This window comes from Paramisgurnus dabryanus, chromosome 19, assembly GCF_030506205.2.
Source record: "Paramisgurnus dabryanus chromosome 19, PD_genome_1.1, whole genome shotgun sequence".
NCBI classification, from domain to species: Eukaryota; Metazoa; Chordata; class Actinopteri; order Cypriniformes; family Cobitidae; genus Paramisgurnus; species Paramisgurnus dabryanus.
The window spans coordinates 36,411,145-36,434,482 of NC_133355.1; the positions used below are offsets into that span (position 1 = coordinate 36,411,145).

The following is a 23,338-nucleotide window of genomic DNA, read 5'->3' on the forward strand; positions in this document are numbered from 1 at the left end:
GCTGGGCGATGGCGTCTTCGGTTGAGACACGCCTCGGTCGCCTGCGAACGTCTGGGGCCAGGGTGATGTTTGGCTTGCCGAATCTGCGAAGGCCGGGCAGCGGTTCCTCCACAGCTTCCCGATCGCTTTCATGTCGTTCACGGTCCGTGAAGCTGCATCGCGTGGAATGCATGTTTGTTGCTCGCTTGTGGACGTCGGAAGGCAGGGTGAAGTGGGCGCTGTACCTCGCCTTGGATCTGCTAAAACCGGGAAACAACTCCTCCACAGCTTCCCGCTCAGGTGAGGATAGGTCAGAAAAGCATATATCAGATGAATCCGCCATTAGATCGGAAAATGCTAGCTTCAGCCTCCACCGTGTGGATGCTAGCGGGCTATATGCTAACAACACTGGGTGTTTATTAGTGATAAATAGTTTCACGTGGTAGTACTGCTCAATAATCGTCACGGTAAAGTATTCCTATGTAAAACTAATAAGTTATATTATATAAATAGGAATAAGATGGTAAAAAAAAAAAGCTTTTAGATGATGAACTCGACGGAGCTACGATGCACGATCTGTTCAGCGTGACGTCACAAACCGGAAACCCCAAATGAATTAACTAAACTTGCTTAACTGAATGCTTGAGTGTTAAATCAATCAAACAGCTGTATTATTAAGAACATAACAATTTACTTCCAAGAAAGATATTTAGTAATTCTCCAAAATTGCTTGGATTTATACTGACACGTAAAATTAGCTTTGTCACATTATAGTGCCATTAGCTACACAAATACAGATATACTATATTGCATATTTGTATAATTGTAGTTTGTGTTTCTGTCAAAATACAATTATAAATGATTACAATAGCATTTGAATAAAGTGCTATTCTCACACATAGCCTACTATAGTTGTGATTTTGTTGTTGTTTTTTAAATAAAGGTGGCACCACCGTAAAAGTCAGCTTATGGCACCCATCTGACCAGCAGTGGCCCTGTGTGTGTGTTTCTGCTTAGACTACTCTGTTTTGATTATGTAGACTTTAATGTAGACTCTTTACCTACAGTCAAGTCACTCACTCAGAGGTTAAATAAAATTAAGTAAAATATATATCTTCAAATCAAGTAAATTCCAATCAGAGCATCTTCCATGTCTGAAATTGATGTATTCCTATATCTATAAGGTATAATATAACAAGATAACTTTTTTTAATGGGTTTGGCTAAAAGAAAGTTTTGGTTTTGTCTATACTACTGCTAGGTACATATACTATATTGACTGGGTTAAATAGAATTGCATTACTAAAAAGAGACTAAAATACAATTTTCATTGACTAAAACTAGACTAAAAATGTCACCAGTTTTCGTCGACTAAAACTAGACACAAATTGTCAAGGATAATTCTGACTAAAATAAGACTAAAATGCCAAGACTTTTATTCGACTAAAACTTGACTAGACTAAAAAGAGTATGAACTGACTAAAACTAATAAAAACTAAAATGTCAGCTTGACACAAAGACTAGACTAAAACTAAAATTAAAACAGGGCGCCAAAAACAACACTATCTGACACCCTATATGTATTTGTTGCACAGGTAACATTCAGCAATAGGCTATGTCTTATTAATTAGCCATAGAGATTCCCTAAGCTGGTCAGCAGTTAGTTAAACAATCACTAGTAAGGTCGTAATTGATTTGTATAATCAAAATACATCATTTTATAGACATACAGGATTTTTATGTTGCTGAGCTCACCAGTGTGGTGTTCTTTAGTCAGAATGTACCAAATTGTTGATCTGGCCACTCATTCATCATTCATTCCTTTATAAAAGTATACAACAGTAATAGTGCTATTTAGTAAAAATATAAATATAGATCTTTATACAAATATACTAGGTATGTTACTGTGAGAATATTTTACCACTGTTAATCGACGTGTGATCGCTAACTTAAAGGTGTAGCGGAGGATTTTCTCAAAGTTTAGAAAAGAACCGCCTTCTCCACTTTTTTAAATAATGCAATTGTTCAACACTCCTGATTGACAACTAGAAGGACCAATAGTCTTGATGATCCACCCGGAAAAAGAAAATCCTCCGCAATACCTTTAAAAACAAAAGTAAAATATGTTCGTCTGTACAGACATTGAAAATTGTAAAGTTTAATTAATATTATATGTTGTTATATGTTGCGCGAGTGACTACAGGATGGGAGGGGAAAAAAATGAAATCTGAATTTTTTTTAAATTTTTATCACTAAACTACTGTCATCAAAAGTTGTCCTTTTTTATATACATAACTCCTGAAAAAAATTAAAATGTGTTTGGACTGGTGAGCGCGGAAATACAGGTGATAAGCGGTTTTATTAAACGAATTGTTCATTCAAGCGATTCGTTCATTCAAGCGATTCGTTCAAACGGCCGATTCATCAAGAATGAGACGGATGTTTGTGAATGGGTCATTGAATCTTTGACTCAACCGATTCGTTAAAATCACTGAATCATTCAAACCACTATTGAGTGTTGATGTGAGACACGCTATGCGGTAATATTTTTTTTTTTTTGGATTCATCAGACCTATTTTCGCTGCTAAAATAGACCAAAACAGTCAATATTTTTTCTAAAATGTAAGTGATTTGAACTGTAAAACCAAAGTGTAGGCCTACTTCTTATGAAGTTATTTACTATGTTTGCTGTCTTGTAAGCATATCGAAATATGACTGAGAAGACAAGATCAGGGCTGTTTTCTTGGTTGTTTAACATCAAGATGCAATTGTTGTACACCATCTTAACAAACTTCAAGACTATTAAGTTTATTAATGACCAACTTCTAAAAAGAAAATGTTGTCTTTGTAAAGAATACGCACCCAGCCTTGCTCACACAAACATTTTTAAATTTATATTGTTAATTAATAACAATAAATTGTTGTTGTAACAGCAATATCTCCAAGTTTTGTTTTTCACTGTAAAAATGTCATGATTTGACAATGCAAAGAGAGTACTGCCACCTTTTTCCTCCATTTCAAGCACTGATTATAACACAAACATAACTTTTTTTTTGTCAAAAGCGACAAATCCAGCGACTTTTACTGGTGTTTTTGAGACCTTTGTGGTGTTTGGAGACTCGAAAGCACGAATCACTCTGCAGTTAGACGAGCAGCGAGTGCCGTGAGCCCCTCCCGTCCAAAACTCGCAGGCGGCCGCGTCAGTTTCTCAATGTACTGTAAATGTCGCCAAACCAGTGCTGCCCTGACAAGCCTGTTAGACTAATAATTTGAAAAAGAAATCATTTGTATTGCGTATATTGTCGAACGCGCCCATCCGCGTGTAGCCGCGGGGAGTATACTTGGACAGCTGCACGGACTCGAATTAGTGGTTCGGAGCTTGTTTCAAACTGACCCAAGTCACGTGATTTTAGCAAACGAGGCTTCATTACGTCATAACTGTTTCGAAACGTTTCGAAAATCCGATGGTTCACCACTGGGGGAGTTGATCACATGACCAGTGTCTAATATGTTTAGGTGAACTCAGGTCAGTTTTATTATGAAAGTTCATAAAACATTTATCCTTCTGACTAATAACACTGCCATTTTGTCTACTTTTTGTTTATAGACAGATTTAATGACAAAAATGTGCAAAATTAAAAGGGTAGTTAGTTTTAATGATTTGTTTGCCCTAAATAAAACCAAAAAGATATAATAGACTTTTAACTATGTCTTAAGTTAAATAATTTTTTTAACATTTTAATACAAATCTTGCTATTATTTTGTTAAAAGTGTAAAATGTTTGGACATATCTGCTTTTACACTATTTTGACCAGCAGGGGTCGCCAGCGTTTGTGGTGTTTCGAACTGCTTCGAAAAACTGAATCAATTTTCGAAGCAATTGATTTGAAGCTTCGAAAAGCTTCATTTCTTCAATCACTAATGGCCGCCGCCGTTCCCGTCCTTTACAACAAAACCCCAACAGTCTTTTTAAAGACTAATCCCACATTTTTTTAAGATTAGATCAAATCTCAGCCCAAGTATTTTTTTTAAACTGCTACACGAGAGACTACAATCATTATGTATTAAAATAGAATCTGATTTGTCTGCAAAATAATTATTTTGTTGGTTTTATTAAAGATTGTGCCTAAGTCCCGCTGATTAGACCCTGTCCCCCGATCCGTCTCTCAACATAGCCACACACACGAACCTTTATCTATCTATCAGTGTGGGGGGGCCCAACTGCAATGAACCTGCTTTGGGGGGGCCCAGCTTGTAAAAGGTTGAGAACCCCTGTTCTAGACACACCATTTACACCTGCAGCTCTTAGTCGTGTTTCTTTCCAAATGCGTACCTGTAGTATAAGAGAGAGGGTAAAAATGCGTGCAATAGCTTTATTTGTGGATTGCTTATGAGAATGTTCAGTCTTTTTTGTGCAACGCTACTATAACTTCTATAACTACTATAAGAGAAACAGCGAGAGTACATGCGAGAGATTGATACGGAAAGTCAAGTATTCTCTACGTACTCCTTTTGTACTTTGCGGGGTCACACACCTTTTCATACGGATTAACTGCAATTTGTCACATTACCTTTAAAAGTGCATTCGAATTGATACCGAAGGTGCTGTATCGAGGTGCGCATTGTGATGGCATGGTTGTGGTGGTCAAAAGTGTACATACACCTTGCCAAATCTGGAAATGTTTAAAATAAGAGGAGAATAAGAGGATTTATTAGTCCTGCAATCAAAGTGGAGGAAGGGCAGGACACATACCATACCACACCAACCAACAATCTAAATTCTGTTGGGTTATTTATGCTGGGAAAATATAATAAACATATATAAATATACATGTTTGGTTATAAATAAACATATGCTTGTTGTTGTTAACCCAAACATGAGTTGAAACAATCCAGCTTGCATCGAAACAACCCAGCATAGGTTTATTTATAACCCAACATGTGTTCGTTGGTAGAGTCCTTTAATTTGGCACCAGTGCTTCCAGGTTAGTTGAGACATAGTCCAGGATTTCTAAATGGAGTTGTTCTCTGGCATCTGCCTTCATCACATTTGGAAATCTCTCTGCCAAAGTCAAAATTTGCTCTGGTTTCACATCATCTTGGTTCTCTGGATTGACCACTGAAAGATTTGTCAAGATTTGGTCTCTCATTGGGAACTTTTCCTTTACTTTTTGAAAGTTCCTGACAATGCTCTGGCATCTTTGAAGAATTGCTTCATCTTGTGGGTGGAGAGTGCTTCCTCACTTAGCAAATGCCTCCTTGTCAAGAACCCAACAAAAAGTTCTTCATCTGGACAGTGAATTTCAGCCACCGGCTGAACCAGTTTAATCCGCTTACACGCTTCCTATCCCTACCGTGTCTATATATTATAAATATAAATATTAATTTCTCCCTAAGGTTTTTTGTCCTTCTAGGAGTTTTTCCCACCGGGTTTTCTCCTAGGGGGTTTTTTAGTCCCAGGGAGAGTCAGCCAACTTTGGCTTAACTTAGCACTTTACAGTATACGTTACATTATTAATATGCTCGCTTACACGGTTTTTTATCCTTAGCCGCTATATTCTTCTACTTATACTATGTATTGATTTTCAGTGTTCTCCTCTACATCTACTCATGTAAAGCTGCTTTGCAACAATTAACAATTGTGAAAAGCGCTATATAAATAAAATTGAATTGAATTGAATTTCAGGGTTGCTCACATCTATTCCTCTGCAATTTCTGTTCTCTCAATACCCTTGCCACAATAAATCTGCTTGCTATGTCACGGAGGAGTTCTTCCACTCTGTCATTTTACTTGAAAAGAACTGGTGTCTTGTTTTGAAAATCCCAATTAAATGTATGTGTGACATTGTGGAGAAAACAAGTTTAAAGTTTTATAGTGCCGTCTGTCAACCTCTTCTGAATGTCACAGGACTTCTGATTCTCACTATGTGACTCAAAATAAGAACTAAAGGCTGGCCATTGGTTGAGCAGATGGTCCAAACCTTTTCCCAAAAAAAACAAGATGTTGGACAGTGCTTTTGTACTCTCTGCTAGGCTAAATTGCAAAAGTCCTGAAACTGTCTTCTTTTTGAACTTTTCTCAAAGTAGTAGTAGATGTTAAAGGACAAGTTCGGCATTTTACACTTAAATCCCTGTTTTCAGATTGTTTATGATGAAATAGAACGGTTTTGACTAAAATTTCGACAAATGCGGCTGCCCCGACAATTTATGGGTGTTTGTGTTTCAGCTCCTACCTTTACAATGGGTTTAATGGTGCACTGGAACAATCCTTCCTAAAATGCATTAAACTTTCGTTTACAAACACGTGAAACTCACCGAGTGGTCAGGGGTGTTCACTGGTATGCTCACACAAAAATCGCTGCAAAATACGCATTCCAACAGGTTTTATCGTAGTTTTTGCCAACTCCATTGACTTGTATTAGTTGTGCTGTGAGGTACGGTATTACTCCGCGCCGGGAACTTTGTTTCTATTCTTGCAATTGGCAATAACGGATTAGCGCCACCACCTGGACTGGAGTGTCTATTATTCAAGCTCTAAGCGGAAGAATGTACGGGTCCACAAGTTAAAAATAGGTCCACAAGTTAACAACAAGTTGTTTTTACCAATCATGACATTGCATTTGTCACGGCTGAATCCTACGCAATTCAAGGCCTTTTTCATGCATGGATGATGCAATGCAGTAGAATATGTTGGCAGCTTTGGCATCATTGCATACTGGCATGTCTGACAAATCCAACTGTCCCCTTATCCTGTGCTTCACTGTTGTACCTGACTAAAATGGCACACTCCTTCTCAAACATGATGTCATTGCCTTTATCAACCATAATACTTGTATGGCTTTTTTTCTGTCTGGATTAACTTGTTCAAATCCTCTGAACGTTCAGGTTCCAGTGCCAAGTTTATCATAGCTGTCATCTTAGTGGAAGAGCAGGCATAATTTTTTTGCAGTCTCAAGTCTGGAAACATTTTCCTAAATGACTTTGGTGGTGATGACGCAGTTGGATAAGACACACGCCTTTGGTGTGAGAGACCCGGGTTCGAATCCACTGTGACACACCACTGAGCAAGACACTTAACCCCTAGTTGCTCCAGAGGTGTTCGACCTCTGACATATATAGCAATTGTAAGTCGCTTTGGATAAAAGCGTCAGCTAAATGAATAAATAAAAAATAAATAAATAACTTACCTGTGTGCCTACACACATGGAATGGCAGGTTATGTTCCACAATAAAAGATGTGAAATACACCTCATCTGTAGTCACCTTCTCAGTGAGACTTTGCCTATCTGAATGGAGGAACTGAGATGTATTGGAGCAGCCTTCCCTGCGCTTAGCCTCCCTAACATGTCGTGGTCCCTAAAAGATATAAAAGCATAATATTTCTATATTACAATATAATAATGTATTAAATAACATGAACTAACCATGAGGTCCGTGTACTTTTCCATTCATTCATTATTATATTTAGGAATGAAAGATGAAATTTAAAGAAGGGTGCAGCTTGGTTTTTTGTTTAAAGGAAAAAACAGAAATGGCTGTATTTTGTTTTCCAAATGTATTGTTTTCATCAAATAATAGTATTAAAAAATCGGACGACATTTCTGTAAGATTCAGGGTATGTTTTACTAATTTGATATCCTATCTGAAATCATGTTAAAGAGAAATTGGAAATCTGCTCGTTTTTTCGTTTTTCTAGTTAGTTTAACAAATGGAAAATTAGATTACGGCTCGATTTTTCATTTGTGGTTTACAAATCATTTCTTGAGTTCTATATTTCATTTAAGCCTCTGGTCGTCGCTAAAACGCCTGGCATGGGAGTTAAAATGTTTCACCAAAAATATCAAGTAAATCATAGTTAAAGTTAGGAGTGAAACGTACTAAATTTTTTAAGTTGATGTTAAATACAAATAATATTAATTTGAAATGCGCAATTATTACAGTTTTAAAAACTTAAATATATAAGTGTGATATTCTCAAATATATTGATTAAAATGTACAAGAAATATTATGGATATCTATTAGAAATAATCTGTTATTTTATTTGATGACACCACAATAATATACATTTTACACAAACATATCTGTTCAGTTTTTAGTCATTTTATTAAGAAACATTATTAATTTATTTTTGTTATGTTTACAAAGCAACTGAATGATTTTTTTTACAGTGCAAGATTTCAAAGGGAGACTGTCGTTAAAAAACTTATAAACGCATTAAAAATATTAAATAAATAAATAAAATATTAAATAAATTGTGTTTTTATTAGAATGTTCAGATGTGTTTTATCTATTTATCCATTTTCATGATAATTTTATTCCTTTAACAAGTGCAGAACAATTAAATAAGATGCATAGGTGCAGACAGATGCATGTCAGTCAATGCAATAGAAAATGATGTGCAAACATTTGATTTAAATTTCACAAAGATGCAAATAGGCTTGTTTTGAGAATTAAGATATGTTCACAAAAGTGTTTATTAGTGCTCATACCCTGTTTGAACTTTACTTACTGAACAACATACTGCAGGAATTAGAGAAAAATGTTCTACACGTCATTGTCAACCCCCTTTGTGATTTCTAGATTGGTTACACGCCTTGCTTATATAGCGACCAAAATTACTGCAGGAATATTACAAACATACGAAGCCTTTTTTTTCCCGTGTAAACGAAAAGACTGTAAAAAAGTACACAAGCTTACAGTCCGACTTTTAACTTTATTATTATTATTATTATTATTATTCAGTTGTGACATGCACACCGAGGTTGTGTAGGCTATTAGGTACAAGTGTGATATATTGTAATATTTTACGCTTGTACTTGACATAAAAATCAACATTTTAACATATTTAATATTAATATTACAACAATTTTTAAGTCAAATAACTTTCCATCCAGTGGGTAATAGGCTTCAGTACGTTTTACTTTTGCATTTATCACTGGGATATGTAAAGAGCTACTACAAAAATGATCCTCACAGAAATAAAGTAGTATACAATCTCAAACTCTGTGTCAGTATACTGTTCTCTCAAGTGTTGGTTATTAGAGGCAAAGCTTTACAGCAACATAAGTTATTAGTTCCAAAATATATTTCTGCATCAAATATCATGGGGAGTTACTTGATGGACTCTTATTCTGCCTGACACAAGAAACCCAGGGTGCGATTTGGCCAATCAGATGGAGGGGGCGTTTTAGTGATGACCAGAGGCTTAAATGAAATATAAAACTCATGAACTGATTTGTAAACCACAAATGAAAAATCGAGCCGCAATCTCATTTTCTATTTGTTAAACTAAATGAAAAAAAAAATAAACGGAAAAACAAAACAAAAAACGAGCTGATTTCCAATTTCTCTTTACTTGATTTCAGATAGGATATCAAATTAGTAAAACATACCCTGATCCTTACCGAAATGTCGTCCATTTTTCTAATACTATTATTTAATGATAACAATACATTTGAAAACCAAAAAACAGCCATTTCTGCTTTTTTCTTTTAAACAAAAAACCAAGCTGCACCCTTTTTTAAATTTCATCTTTCATTCCGAAATAGAATAATGAATGAAAAAGTACACGGACCCCATGAGCTGTACATTTTGTAACTGTATTTTTTTTGTAAACATTAGTTAATAAAAATACAGCTCTCCAAGTGTCCATTGTTTGTCCATGTTAGTTCACAGTGCATTAACTAATGTTAACAATATTTAATTAATGTATTACTAAATGTTTAAATTAACAGGGATAAAAATGCTTTATAAGTGCAATTCATTATTTGTTCATGTTAATTAATGCAGTAAACTAATGTAAACATAAGAACCTTATTGTAGTGTTTCCCAATTATTTTTTAATTTTATTAAAATAAGTAGATCACTTTTTTGTTGGGAATTTGCGCACGGTCCACTGTTTGGAGCACAGTCTCGCATGCATGCTCTTGCTGACGCGCTCTAGATTTCGGGAGATTTTAACTCTATTTATGGGCATCAGGGAGCCGCTATCAATACTGTATGCTGGAGACTCCCGGAACTTCCGGGAGACTTGGATGTCTGCTTGGGATTGTACTATCATTGCGCCTCGTGCAGCCAATTTATTTATTTTTTTTGCCCAACTTTAATGTCACTTTAGTAATGTAATATACAAATTCTAGAAAGACAAAAGAACCTTGCAATTATTAGCAAGATTTTGCTAAGTTTAGTTCATGTTTTGCAGTTTATGACCTTTTTTGTTTATCTGTGTTTTGTAGGCTCATTATTCTACTGCCTCAGTTACATATTAACAATGAGTAGAATTTCAGAGAGTCTATCAGAGGGCAATTATTGCTCCGTCATAAACCCTTATGTTTTTATGTTGTGTTTAGTATATATTGATGTGCTGTTGATTTTTATTGTATTGTTCTCCATCCTTTCCAGGCCTTCAGGCTCAAGATCACGCAGCAGGTCAGTCAGCAGGAAGGCAAAGGACAGGAGCTCTAGGGTGGAGGAGAGCAGCAGTGGAGCTCACAGAAGCAGAGATGGGAGAGGAGGTGAAAGCTTGAAGAATAATAGCAAGAGGGCACATTCTCAGTCTCACTCCAGATCTCGATCCAAATCTCGGTCCAAATCAGGCAGTAACTGGGATCTCTCCAGGAACAAGAGTCGTGAAGCAGCCGAGAGTGATGGTGAAGGCAGAGTGGCAGAAAGGTCGCCTCCGGCTGCTGAACTGCATAGGAAATCTAGATCCAGATCCAAGTCTGGCTCCCGTTCACACTCGCAGTCTTACTCCCGCTCTCGCTCACGGTCTCGGTCATAAGTCAAGTGTTGTCCTGCCATTTATTTCTTTAATCTCACTATAATTATGTTTTTAGCATTTTTACTCCCTTTTCCAAATATATGAAAACAAGCATTTAGTAAAATACTTGCTTATTCATTGTTTTTTTTTTTCAGTATATTATTTTAGTCTAAGTGTTGTGATGAATGTTTTTTTTTTTCTGTGAAGGCCTGTGGTTGGTGTTTATTTTAGATTTTTTTTCCAGGTAGATGAATTCAATGTTGTTTATCTTCTGCATAATTGTTAGTATTATTGTTTTTACGTTAGTATTGCCTGAATATGTTTTTCATAGGTTAGGACAAGGTAGAACTGCTCCTAGAATAGATGTCTTAACCTTTTCAATAGATACGAATCATCTGATATCTTTTTATTATGTATTTCCCAGTGTAAAACAATAAAAAAGTGCAACCATAATGTGTTGTTGATTTAGTTTGTTACAAATTTTTGTTGGTGATAAACCTTTTACATAATAAATAAACAACACTTTAGAAACACTTATATTATAAATGTTTTGCACAACAGTTTTTTTCTGGTTCTCAAATCTAATTTGCTAAGAGCCCTTCCCAGCCATGAGATATTCTACTGATAACATCACAGTATTGCTTCACCGTTTGTATCATTCCACCACCTACTGGTCATTTTACAATTGGTGAGGGAGGCTTCTTTAAACATTTGAACCATTCGCTCGCATGAGATATTGCTGAGTGGAAAAGCTGCCACCAGAGTGGATGGTCATCACATCCACGGGCTCAAACGGTTTTAAACACTTTCCGTGTGTCTTGATAAGTTCCCTAGCTTGTGATTCAGTCTGTGAAATCCGATGATTATCCCTATGCCCAAATCTCTTCGAAGATGTAAACTTTAAGGGCTTTAATGCAAAAATGTCACATTGTGTGGATGATTGAAATACACTTGATGAATAAAACAATATAAACAATATTTTTCTCTTTATCTGGAGTGTCTGTTTACACTTCTCCCAGTAAAAGTATGCAAAAACACAGTTTCGAACTGCAGGTAAAGATACTGGCTCTTACATACTTGATCATTTATTTTCACGTGAGGGGACTATTAAAACAGGTTGTGAGATATCGCCACTGAAATTTAAAAGCAGCATGCAGAAACTGACTTAAAAAAATTGTTACAATATAAATTCAATTTTATTTATAAAGCGCTTTTCACAATTATTAATTGTTGCAAAGCAGCTTTACATGAGTAAATGTAGGGGAGAACACAGAAATCAATAGATAATATAAGATGTAGAATATAGTGGCTAAGCATAAACCGTACAAGCGAGCGTATTAATAATGTAACGTACACAATAAAGTGCTAAGTTAAGCCAAAGTTGGCTGACTCTCCTGGGGACGAAAAAAACCCTAGGAGAAAACCCAGTGGGAAAACTCCTAGATGGACAAAAACCCTTGGCAGAAATTAATATATATTTATATATATATATATATATATATAAACACGGTAGAGATAGGAAGCGGGTAAGCGGATTAAACTGGTTCAGCCGGTGGTCGTTGGTCGCGCATTGGCTGGGCATCACGTTGAAGGACAGCCAGTAGATCACTGGTGTGATGACCTTAACAGGAATTGGGTCTGTTTGTCTCATTGTCCTCGAGGTCGAGTACGAGACAGGGAGATAAAAACAGAATTCTATTAGCGTAGGGGCCGTTCGCATGTAACGCAAGTGTCATACAGTACTGTGGTTTAACCCTCTAGGCGCCACGGTCGACTTTTGTCGACAAGATGCGTCACTGAATGTAACTGCCGATTTTGTCACATAGGGTGTCAAATTTCGTTCATCCGCCCCATCCACTAGATGGCAGACATGTCATACTTTATACCCGACTCAGAAAAACATCATGCTTATATACAAACTTTTAGAGCAAGCGCGCATTGAAGTGCACAACAGCATAGCTAGTATGCAAGTGAGTCATTTTATCAGAGCGATAACCTCAGCGAGTTTTTTCAATACATGATCATATAATGGCATCAAAAAAGCTTACCTGCAATGAAGTGTAGTGATGGCGAAGTGAAGCTTTCTTGAAGCAGTGAAGCTTTCAACCCAATTGTATCAGAAAAAGGTTCATTACTCGAAGCTTTTCAAATCAGAGCTCAATGAGGACCTCTGCTGGTGAAAGTGCTGTTTCACAACATGTTCCACAACCAAACAACGTATTAATTTAATTATAAAAGGAAAACTTAATGGATTGACAAATTAAGGATAGATTCATAAATAAATGTTACAATATATTAAATACATGACCAAATCATGTTCCATTTCATGCGAATGGTACTCCAAACAAAAATAACAAATTAAGGATAGAACTTGTCTCAAAAGTATAAAGTGTGAACCAATTAAAAATTATATCATGGTTTTAAGTGGTGCAGAAAAGTCTTTTTACTACTATATATATATCTCATAAACTCACTAGTAATCGATTCCGTGTAATGCAATACTCCAATACAACCCATGAGGGCGCGCCGCGCATTGCACAATTCTAAACCTTTGAATCAGATAACGAAGCAGTCACGTAGGTGTGTGTGAAACGAAGCTTCGGACGTCATTGGTCACGTGATTTTGCCAGAACGAATCAAGCTTCGATACAAAGCTTCAATGAAAATCGGTTCGTTTTTTTGACACACGCTTCGGAGCTTCGGTGTCACTGGTAACATCACTAATGAAGTGTTGGGTCTTATATTCGCTGATAATGATTCTGAAGGGGAATATCTGCCTTCATCGGTTTAGCAGGCGTGTTACAGGTGTGGGGAATGAGGCTGGAGGTAATATGCGCGTCCAGTCTTTTTACCGTGCAAGCAATGTAGAGCGAGCTGCGTCTTCCCGAGTATGGCAAGCCAGAAGGTTCATATTTACGCAATAAATGAATCGCGTTTGCATCCAAACGCCGTGTTTAACGGCGTTTAAAACAGAATTTGCGCCGCTAAATACGCCGTCGGGATTCCAAACGCCGTAAAAAACGCGCGAAAATCGGCAACAACGCCGTTATTTACGGCGTTTTATAATCCGATCCACGACGCCGTTTTGTGACGCCGTTTGTCTTGCCATATGACGCCGTAAATAACGGCGTTATCTTCTCCCAAAGACGGCGTAAAAAGCGGCGTTTGCTAGTGGTATAATGAGCCCCTCCTTTTTCTAAAAGTCCAGCCCTAGCAATGATGTCTAGATGGAAAGGCATGTGTAGTAGAATGTCGATCTAATGTGTGATGCCTCTCAGGGATCGACGAATGCTTGGACTTTCGTAATGTGAAATGTTTATTTTTCATTACGAACGTGTGTCCTTGTCCTCCATTTTCTTTATTATATTATATAGCGTGTTCTTTATTAAATCGTAAGACTTTTAAGCATCGGTTTAGGGGTATTTGTAGCTGTATTGAACGTTTCATTTAAAGTAAAGTTGTGTGGCCGAGTGGGCTGAGTGTTCCACATTAGCAGTGTTTTAATGTAGCTGGCATGAGTTCGAATCCGAGCTCCGATCATACTTTTCCTTTCTTTTGTGTTATTATGTATTATTATTACTATTATTGTTAATAGTATTATATTTTGCTGCTGACAACTGATTAAGTAAAAGGAAATGCATATTCAAATGGCTTTAGTACATGCAACAGCTGAGCTAAACCCTTGCTGTACTGTGGCCACTGTGGATCCGTTTTTGATTGTTGTTTGCCCATACGAACACGATTGTTATTCATACTGTATAAGCCTGCGCTTGCATAGTAGCCTAGACTATTTAATTAAAAAAATGCGGACCTTATTCTTCTTTTAACCAAAGAAAGGAATGCTTATGTTCCTTTGTCAGATAGATAGATAGATAGATAGATAGATAGATAGATAGATAGATAGATAGATAGATAGAAATTTTATATATAGTACTGTATACCGGTGGTGTCATCTAATATCCAATTACATAATAAAATCTTGTGTTATTTAGAGGCATGCGCTTGCATTATTTTGGAATTGTTTTTTGTCAGAATTTGTTCTAATTAGCATCACATACATTTAAAATTAAAGCAAACAAAACAATCAAACTTTCTATGATCAAAAAGGGAGGCATATACTATAGACAAAAAATGTATGCAGTATACGAGGCAGAAGTTTGTACAGTATAAGGAGATGAGAGGCTGTATAAAGAATTTTTTGTGGTAGAGAAAATATATGTTTCCTCTAAAACAGTGAAATAATAGAGGAGTAAGAAACATAAAGCAAAACTGATGTTATGTTAACGTACACGATATTTCATCTTACATGATAGCCTAATGATGAGCCGAACTATTTACATTCTGTTCGGATTTCGGCTCTTAAGTGCTAAGTTAAATTTTATCGGGAGACACAGCCCAGACCGCCCGTCCCTACCTCCTGAAAATGCGTATAAATAGCACGAAGTGTAAAACTCGTGCAATACATACGCCAAATTCCACTTTGGCGTGCATATGATACGCAAGTCCTTCCCATTCACTTAAACGGGGCATCTTTTTTTGTCGTTTTATTTATTGGTTTTTCAATTTTTTTGCTATTTTTTACCATTTTCGCTTGGGTTTAGGGTTAGAACAACTTTTTGTTATATAAAAATGACATCCTAACCCAAACCCCAACTCTAACCCCAACTCCAAGCGACCATGGCTTAAATATGGACAAAAACATGGAGAAACCTGTATATTAAATAACCTTATTAAGCAAATCTAAAATCTAACCCTAAACCCAAGCGAAAATGGTTTAAAAAACAGAAAAAATTTGAAAAACCAATAAATAAAACGACAAAAAAAGATGCCCCGTTTAAGTGAATGGGAAGGACTTGCGTATCATATGCACGCCAAAGTGGAATTTGGCGTATGTATTGCACGAGTTTTACACTTCGTGCTATTTATACGCATTTTCAGGAGGTAGGGACGGGCGGTCTGGGCTGTGTCTCCCGATAAAATTTAACTTAGCACTTAAGAGCCGAAATCCGAACAGAATGTAAATAGTTCGGCTCATCATTAGGCTATCATGTAAGATGAAATATCGTGTACGTTAACATAACATCAGTTTTGCTTTATGTTTCTTACTCCTCTATTATTTCACTGTTTTAGAGGAAACATATATTTTCTCTACCACAAAAAATTCTTTATACAGCCTCTCATCTCCTTATACTGTACAAACTTCTGCCTCGTATACTGCATACATTTTTTGTCTATAGTATATGCCTCCCTTTTTGATCATAGAAAGTTTGATTGTTTTGTTTGCTTTAATTTTAAATGTTTGTGATGCTAATTAGAACAAATTCTGACAAAAAACAATTCCAAAATAATGCAAGCGCATGCCTCTAAATAACACAAGATTTTATTATGTAATTGGATATTAGATGACACCACCGGTATACAGTACTATATATAAAATTTCTATCTATCTATCTATCTATCTATCTATCTATCTATCTATCTATCTATCTATCTATCTATCTATCTATCTATCTATCTATCTATCTATCTATCTGACAAAGGAACATAAGCATTCCTTTCTTTGGTTAAAAGAAGAATAAGGTCCGCATTTTTTTAATTAAATAGTCTAGGCTACTATGCAAGCGCAGGCTTATACAGTATGAATAACAATCGTGTTCGTATGGGCAAACAACAATCAAAAACAGATCCACAGTGGCCACAGTACAGCAAGGGCTTAGCTCAGCTGTTGCATGTACTAAAGCCATTTGAATATGCATTTCCTTTTACTTAATCAGTTGTCAGCAGCAAAATATAATACTATTAACAATAATAGTAATAATAATACATAATAACACAAAAGAAAGGAAAAGTATGATCGGAGCTCGGATTCGAACTCATGCCAGCTACAGTACATTAAAACACTGCTAATGTGGAACACTCAGCCCACTCGGCCACACAACTTTACTTTAAATGAAACGTTCAATACAGCTACAAATACCCCTAAACCGATGCTTAAAAGTCTTACGATTTAATAAAGAACACGGGATATAATATAATAAAGAAAATGGAGGACAAGGACACACGTTCGTAATGAAAAATAAACATTTCACATTACGAAAGTCCAAGCATTCGTCGATCCCTGAGAGGCATCACACATTAGATCGACATTCTACTACACATGCCTTTCCATCTAGACATCATTGCTAGGGCTGGACTTTTAGAAAAAGGAGGGGCTCATTATACCACTAGCAAACGCCGCTTTTTACGCCGTCTTTGGGAGAAGATAACGCCGTTATTTACGGCGTCATATGGCAAGACAAACGGCGTCACAAAACGGCGTCGTGGATCGGATTATAAAACGCCGTAAATAACGGCGTTGTTGCCGATTTTCGCGCGTTTTTTACGGCGTTTGGAATCCCGACGGCGTATTTAGCGGCGCAAATTCTGTTTTAAACGCCGTTTAACACGGCGTTTGGATGCAAACGCGATTCATTTATTGCGTAAATATGAACCTTCTGGCTTGCCATACCCGAGCGGGCCCTGGGAGTCTGTCGGGCGAGCGGCCGACTTCCAGTGCTCCGTCCCGTGCACCTCATCACAATCACGGCGACAGTAAAGGCAATAGTCCCAGCTGTGCAAATTCTCTCCACTCGGGGTGCATGCGAGGCAGATCTGGCCATGCGGCTCGTAGCAGGAGCAGAGGCGGTGTTACACGGGGCAGAGGAGCTATTATGCATAACGTTAGTCTATCAACGCGCAGATCAGTTTGTTTACTATTTACCTGAGCATTCAATATTGTGCAATATAGCATACAGAAGGTTAGGGACATTTTGGGGGGAAATAAGTGCTGCATTTTATCATTCAAACATGTGACTTTTCATGAAAATTAAAGATGGCTGCCACATATGACGTCATAATATGCAAATTTAATGGGACATTTTATTCCCCTCCATAAAGTGTGTCATCCTTAATATTTCTCTAATTTAAAGAAAGTCTCTCTCTTATCACGTTTAAGATATAGCCTTTTGAAAGTAACATGTCAAAATTAAACGTTTTAGGAAAAAACCTCTGGTGCCTAAAGGGTTAAAAACCCTTGGTTCCAGACAGGCTACCCAGGTGAAAAAGAAATGTTTTTAAATAGTATTTTTTGGGACATACTTAATATATTTAAATGCTACTATACTAAATGCATATTAAATGTATTATATTGAAACCACTTCAAATATATTAAATGCATTTCAAGATATATTTAAAGTCAATTTTAATCTATTTGCATTATATTTAATATATTGAAATTGTGTTAAATTGGAAAAACTTCAAATGTATTTAGTGCAATTTAAGTGTACTTCTTTAAAATTCATTTGAAATGCACTTCTCATACACTTAAAAATACAGTTAGAATACATATAGGGGTGGTTTCCCGGACCAGGATTAGCTTAATCCAGGACTAGGCCTTAGTTTAATTAGTAAATATAACTAGTTTTAACAAACATGCCTTACTAAAAACATTACCTGTGTGCATTTTGAGGTAAAACAAACAGCAGTGATGTATTTTAAGATATGTCAGTGCAAGTTGTTTTCAGTTTGGAGAGCTCTTAAAAGTGTTTAAGTCTAGGACTAGTCTAATCCCTGTCCGGGAAACCGCCCCTTAAAGCTTAACTGTGCTTTAAGAACACTTTAATAGTACTTCAGCATATTAGAAATATACTAGCATTACATTAATAGAAATGTATTAGCATTACACTACTATTTTATTATAAAGCTGTTTTTAATATTTAAAATGTTATATTAAAATCATTAAATATTAAGACACATACACAGATTTTGAATACATGTTGTGTACATTACAAAAATATCTAAAGTAAATTAATCAAGCAAAGAGACATACATAATCTCTTGACCAAAGAGAAACAATATAAAACAAATATCAGAGAAATGCAATTACAGAGCTACTTCTATCAAATTGTACAACATTAACATTAAATGTATTAATGAAAAGTACACTATGAATATGCAATCACTAAATATTCATAAGCAATGATTATATAATAATCATAATGTAATTCTCTGCATAAAAAGTTACTGGGAAAAAAATGTTTAAGTGCAATTTAAAGGCGGAGTGCACAATGTTTGAAAAACGCTTTGGAAAAGGAAATTGGGCCGACTACCAAAACACACTTGTAGCCAACCAGCAGTAAGGGGTGTGTCTACTAACCGACATCCTTGCCGGGGTTGCGTATGTGTGTGGTGGCTCTATCAAAAGAAGGTCCAGATTCTATTGGGGTAGAGGCATGTTTGTTTAGGTAATTTCAAATGTTAACATTGGCTTTCAAAAATAGTGCACTCCGCCTTTAACCAACTTAAGATAAACCTATACAAAGCTGAACTAAAACACAAAACAGTTTAGATGTCACATGTTTAAGTGGAGGGTCACTTCTTCTTGCAATTCAGACACCGTAGTAATTGAAGACTGCTTTATCACACGGTCTGTGAAAAGGAAACAGGACCAATTAAACAATAATGAATGAACATTTGGCTATCCATGTTTAAAATAAATTGGCATAGATATGCATGTATGGAAGTTTTGTTAACTTCTCAGTTTACCTTTTAAAGCTTTGACTGTGTCCTCATCAAGCGTGTCAGTTTATGTGTCACAGCACTCTACAAGTGGGAATAGAACAGGCTCATGAAATAAAGCAACCTGTGTGTATTACAGGATATGTTTTACATTGATAATTGTGTTTTATTTGAACCTAGATCATTTTCCATTGTTTGTCTATTGTGGTCTTGCAAACTTAAGGTTCACCTCTGTTTAAGGAGATTTAAGGAAATCAGAAATGATGCCAAACAGGGCTCCAGACTGCTATCAAATGGTGGCATTTTGCCACCTAAATTTGAGAGTGTGCCACTGAATTTTACATCTGGTAGCACATGTGGGACCAGCAAATTTGACCTTTTTTTTGTGATATGACACTGAATTTGAAACAGCACATTGTACTTTCTGAATCTATAATTAAAGTATTTATTAGTAATACAGTATAAATTAGTAGACAGTGAATATTTGGTTAGCATGTTGTTTTACCGTGTGTGCCCCTAAATTTTCTGGTTGCGCCCCTAAAATTTTCAGTTGGGGGCCACTGTGCTCCTAGTAAAAAAAGTTAGTCTGGTGCCCTGCCAAATGGTATATGCAAGGATGACTAGGCCAAGTCCCTTACAGCTTTACAATAAAAAAAAACGGTTTTTACAAGAATAATTCAAAAGGACAGAAATTAGCCACCTGGAATGGATGTGTTGCAAACGTTTTTCTTCCGAATCACTCCACATTTGTCCCGATTCAAAAATGTCAATAGCAGTTGATCTGAAAAACAACAGGCAGGTAAATGATAATGATTTGTTTTCGTTTTAAGATTTACTTACCCCGAGTACAATATATTAAGACAATATAATATAATCAAACCCAGCCTCTGCAGTTTTACAATCTCTCATAAAAGTATCCCTTCTTACAATGTCATTTTTGTGTCCATATGTAATTAGAAATACATTTAAAAATATAGAAAAAGACAATAAGGTTGTCAAGATTGAACTGATATAAACATTAGCCATTGAACATTACTGGAGTTATAATAACCATATGGTGGTCATACCATGGTATTTTCAGGTAAGACAGCTCAAACATTCATTTTAAACTAACGCGTTGCAAGAGAAACATTAGAAAAACTTAAACGTGAAAACAAATAGCAACAACAAACTTACCACCAAGAATAAGTCTTTCTATGCGCTATATCTTCATTTGTTCCTGACTACTTGGGATCTGGTTGGTCATATTTATGTCGCTGTGGTAAAAAAAATGAAAGGTTTTAATGATTTCTGAAATGCTTAAGAAAAATGCCTAACGTTTGTCAGAAAATAAAGATGTTCCAATTACCACACGCAACACAGACATAACGTTACATAAAGAAGCTGGGTTAAATGTAATGTAATGTTTTACTTATTTAATAGTTAACTAAATAAAGAAATGTGAAAATCTGTCATCACTTACCCTCGTGTTGTCTCGTTCATCTCCAAACAAAAAGCGAAATACTTTTTCCCTCAACGTAAGATCCACTAAAACTGCTCACATTTTAAATCGAGTTGTTTTATCTTAGTCCTCTGGTGAAATATTATCGCCGATTAATTAAATAAATACGTTTAATGCAGAGTCGCCATCTAATTTAACAGTTTATACGTTTAATGCAAGCAACCGCGTGCACCTCGTGAACTGAACTGAACAACAGCTTTCAAATAGCACCGTGACGTGTTACTATGACAACAACCAATCAGGTTTAGTCACCTGTGTCACGTGTGTTGTTTGAAAATAAACACTAGCAAACGTAAGATTTTAAGCAAATCTTTGAATGCAATCGCAATGATATAATTTTGAAATGCTTGAGCAAAGTTCAATGTTAGCTTATTACAATTAATGAATCATGTTTTGAAAAAATTATGTTTTATCCAAATATACTAAAACTTCACTAGAAGTTCATTTGTGTTTAGCATATTTCTTAAAAGTGTAATTATGCATATATTTATTACCAGCATACTTCTAGTACACTTAATACAAATACATTAATAATATTCTTAAGTTTAGCATATTTCTTTAAAATGTAATTAAGTATATATTTATTACAATGTACTTCTAGTACACTTAATATAAATACATTAAAAATATAGCATATTTCTTAAAAATGTAATTAAGTATATATTTATTACCAATGTACTTCTAGTACACTTAATATAAATACATTAGAAATATTCTTAAGTTTAGCATATTTCTTAAAAATGTAATTAAGTAATGTAATTATTTATTACCAGTGTACTTCTAGTATACTTTAAAAAATACGTTTAAATGCAATTTAACGTATTTTTAATACACTTCAAATAAGTATGTTGGAAATACAAATGTATTATAAACATACTATTTGTATTTTAAGTATATTTTTAATACATTAAATACTACGTCTTTTTGACCTGGGATACCTATTGCGGCACTAGTATATTACCCATATGAGGTATGTGAGTGCTTTGTTCTAGACAAAATAACTATTGCGGGATAAGTACTATTACTGGACATTTTATGTGAATGCTTTGTTAAAAAGGAATGTCTTAAGTTTAGATTTTAATTGATTGACTGTGTCTGATACTCAAACATTATTTGGTAAATCATTCCAGAGCTTAGGGGCTAAGTAGGAAAAGGATCTACCACCTTTAGAAAATTTTGATATTCTATGGATAATTAAGTGACCAGAATTTTGTGATCGCAGTTTTACGTGGTGGATTGTATTCTGATAGTAATTCTTTAATATACGAGGGCGCTAGGCCATTTAAGGCTTTTTAGGTGATTAGTAATATTTTAAATTGTATGCAATATTTAAATGGTAGCCAGTGTAAAGATACCAGAATTGGACTAATGTGGTCATACTTTTTAGATCGAGTAAGCACTCTTGCGGCGGCGGCGTTTTGAACCAGCTGTAGCTTGTTTACCTGATTTGCATGGCATCCCCTGAGTAACGAGTTACAATAGTCTATTCTAGAGGTCATAAAAGCATGGATAAGCTTTTCTGCATCTGATGCAGACAGCATATGGTGTATTTTTGAGATATTTCTAAGATGGAAGAATGCTGTGCGACAGACGTTGAAGATATGACTATCGAAAGATAGATTTCTGTCGAACATTACGCCTAAGTTCTTAACCGTGGAAGATGGCACCACCGTGCAGCCATCTATGAGCAACTTGTAATCTGACATATTATGTTTGGAGCAATTTGGTTCAATAATAAGAATCTCAGTCTTATTGGAGTTTAGCATAAGAAAGTTATGTGCCATCCAGTCCCTTATATCACTAATGCAGTCTGTTAGCTTAGCAAACTGGTGGGTTTTGCTAGGATGTTACGAGATGTAAAGCTGGGTATCATCCACATAGCAGTGAAAACTTATGTTATGTTTCCTGATAATGTCTCCTAGAGGTAACATATATAACGAGAATAGGACAGGGCCTAAAACTGATCCCTGTGGTACACCATATTTAACGGGGGAGTGATATGACTCTTCCTCATTTACATAAACAAAGTGATATCGATTGGTTAGATACGTTCTAAACTAGTCAAAGATGAGTTAAAGATATTTAGTACTGTGTCTGACACTACATGAGATACCTCTTTAAGTAATTTTGTGGGAACGAGGTCTTATATACAGGACGATGATTTGGATGACGTTACTAATTTAGAGAGCTCTTCTATTGTAGTAGGTTTAAATGATTCAAGATGTTCGTATGGTAATCTAGTGTTAAATGTACTATTGGGTAAAGAGTTGGCTCCTTGCGTAGTTTCTATGTTTTCCCTAATAACCATAATTTTTTTAGTAAAGAAGTTCATGAAGTCATTACTATTGTGTTGGAGTTTGGTATTGGTTTCTGTTTGTTCTTTGTTTCTAGTCAGTTTCGGAACTGTGCTAAAGAGGAAACGAGGGTTGTTATGATTTTCTTTAATTAGCGTACTGAGATAGGTAGATCTGGCATTTTTTATAGCCTGTCTGTAGTGTTGGACACTCTCTTTCCATGCTGAACGCCATTACCTCTAACTTTGTG

The 23,338-nt window shown here is 35.7% G+C and overlaps 1 protein-coding gene and 1 long non-coding RNA gene across 2 annotated transcripts in view; one reads left to right on the forward strand and one right to left on the reverse strand.

Moving 5' to 3' along the window:
* Window positions 1-11,190, forward strand: part of srsf4 (serine and arginine rich splicing factor 4) — a 44,625-nt gene extending 33,435 nt beyond the window's left edge. Inside the window, exon 6 of the mRNA XM_065290797.1 lies at window positions 10,380-11,190. Within this exon, the coding sequence (XP_065146869.1) occupies window positions 10,380-10,758 (379 nt within the window). The 3' untranslated portion in view covers window positions 10,759-11,190. The remainder of the gene's footprint in view (window positions 1-10,379) is intronic.
* Window positions 11,191-18,810: 7,620 nt separating this feature from the next.
* On the reverse strand, window positions 18,811-20,794 carry LOC135780049 (uncharacterized). The gene is made up of 4 exons (XR_010544932.2): window positions 20,470-20,794; window positions 19,994-20,074; window positions 19,321-19,377; window positions 18,811-19,203 (listed from the first exon to the last, which is right to left on the reverse strand). It is a non-coding gene; the product is annotated as an uncharacterized lncRNA (long non-coding RNA).
* Window positions 20,795-23,338: the final 2,544 nt, after the last annotated feature.